The 1,750-nt window shown below is 52.0% G+C and overlaps 1 protein-coding gene across 1 annotated transcript in view; it reads right to left on the bottom strand.

Moving 5' to 3' along the window:
• WDR31 (WD repeat domain 31) overlaps positions 1-1,534 on the bottom strand; it is a gene marked incomplete at its 3' end in the record, with an annotated part of 4,738 nt that extends 3,204 nt beyond the window's left edge. The window contains exons 1-2 of the mRNA XM_010160482.1: positions 1,488-1,534; positions 616-745 (exon numbers count right to left, since the gene is read on the bottom strand). Of these exons, the coding sequence (XP_010158784.1) occupies positions 616-745; positions 1,488-1,534 (177 nt within the window). The remainder of the gene's footprint in view (positions 1-615; positions 746-1,487) is intronic.
• Between the last annotated feature and the right edge of the window lie 216 nt (positions 1,535-1,750).

The following is a 1,750-nucleotide window of genomic DNA, read 5'->3' as shown; positions in this document are numbered from 1 at the left end:
CGGCCGCCGCAGAGCCAGTGAGGGGGAATATGCACATTCTTGGTTACGTTATAGCCAGACCCATGCACAGCCCAAGTTTGGAGAGGGAACAGGCTCTTCTGGTTTTGAGCTCCTACAGCACACAGAGCTGTCTGTAGAGCCCATCCACTGCCAGGTAACATAAGAGAAGGGCCGGTCCAGTGATTCCATAGAATCACAGAACCATAGAATGGTTTGGGCTGGAAGGGACCTTAAAGACCATCTAGTTCCAAACCCCCTGCCATGGGCAGGGACACCTTCCTCTAGACCAGGTTGCTCCAAGCCTCATCCAGCCTGGCCTTGAACACAGCCAGGGATGAGGCATCCACAACTTCCCTGGGCAACAAGAATTCCAGGTCTGGGTGAGAGCATTTGATGGGATCTGAGCTCTGGAGAGGTTATAAAATTCGATTCAGTGTACTTTGGTGTGTGCCCTCACTCTAAGCTCATCCTTTCTTTCTAAATTCAGGAACGGACAAAGTTGTTACCATTCACAGAAATGCTTAAAGCTCACATTTAAACCTTATTTTCCTGACCTGTCAACGCATTTTCCTGCCTGTGACTGTGCTCTGTGCCCCGTGGCAGGGGGGAACTCACCTTATCCCTTCCTCCCGACACACACAGGTCAGGTTTGAGAGCAGCCACCGAAGTGACGGCGTCGGTGTGCACAGGGCCGTGCTGCTGAACGGCTCCAACAGGTCCCGTCTCCTCCACGGAGCCATCGGCCCTGCAGCAGGCAGAGAGACAGGAGCTGCAGGGCGCTGTTTGCTCCCCAGTGAATGGGAGGTCTGGGAGGTGGCACCGCTGGGAGGGCTGGAGGGTGACAACCTCTGTGTTTAGAAAGCCAAAGAGCAGCTGTGAACGGACAAATGCATCTCCTGTAGTGGGTGAGACGGAGCTGCTAAATACTGAGATGTTCAGCCTATGCTGGTGCAAAGAAAAGAGATTTTGGTCTTAGCAGCCTCCACTTCTACCGAAACCTTTCGGGCTGTGCTGCTCTCCTTTGCTCTGACACCAGCCCTGCCAAACACGTCAAGTCCCCTGCTGCCACCCACTGCTCCCAGCTCTCCAGGCAGACATCGCCCACCCTGCTGCCAGACACCGAGGTGTTTCATCTTGCCGATGGAAGCTGATGACAGTCTCGGAAGAGACGATGAAGCAGTTTGGATATTTGGGCCAAACAGCCACCCCTGGAGCTGTTAGCCTTCAGAGCTCTGCCTCAGCCATCACAGAGCATGGCCACCACATTTACATGCTCATCTACATTTTGGGTTTCAGTCCGCCAAAGCAGCTGAGCAGACTTCAGAAATGAGGGTCATCAATGAAAATTGGATTCCTATGTTCAATAATGAAACAAAACCCACGTGCTTGCTCCTTTCATTCACTGTTCTCCATGTACTCTCACATTAATTTAAGTTTATAAACTCTTAATTATTAACTTAAGAGATGATCATCTGGGGCTGTTTTACCTGTATTTGGAGGTGCGGAAGCTGATTTTGCTCTGCAGTTTCCCCATAGCCCTGCCGACGAGCGTGGCTCGCACTGCGGCCGGCAGCGGTGAGCATCACGTCAGCACCTCGGGCACCTGCTGCTGGGACATGACCTGCGGGTGAGGGTCACGGCATTACCGGGAATCCAGACAGGTTCCTGCTTGTTACCTACACGGGATAAGGTGCTTATAACACGCTATCTACATCTTAATTTCATTTAGAATAAGAGGAAAAAGCTCAGA

Source organism: Eurypyga helias, unplaced genomic scaffold, assembly GCF_000690775.1.
Source record: "Eurypyga helias isolate BGI_N326 unplaced genomic scaffold, ASM69077v1 scaffold35531, whole genome shotgun sequence".
NCBI classification, from domain to species: domain Eukaryota; kingdom Metazoa; phylum Chordata; class Aves; order Eurypygiformes; family Eurypygidae; genus Eurypyga; species Eurypyga helias.
Note: the sequence above shows the minus strand (reverse complement) of the source record. Positions and strands in the feature narration are given on the sequence as shown.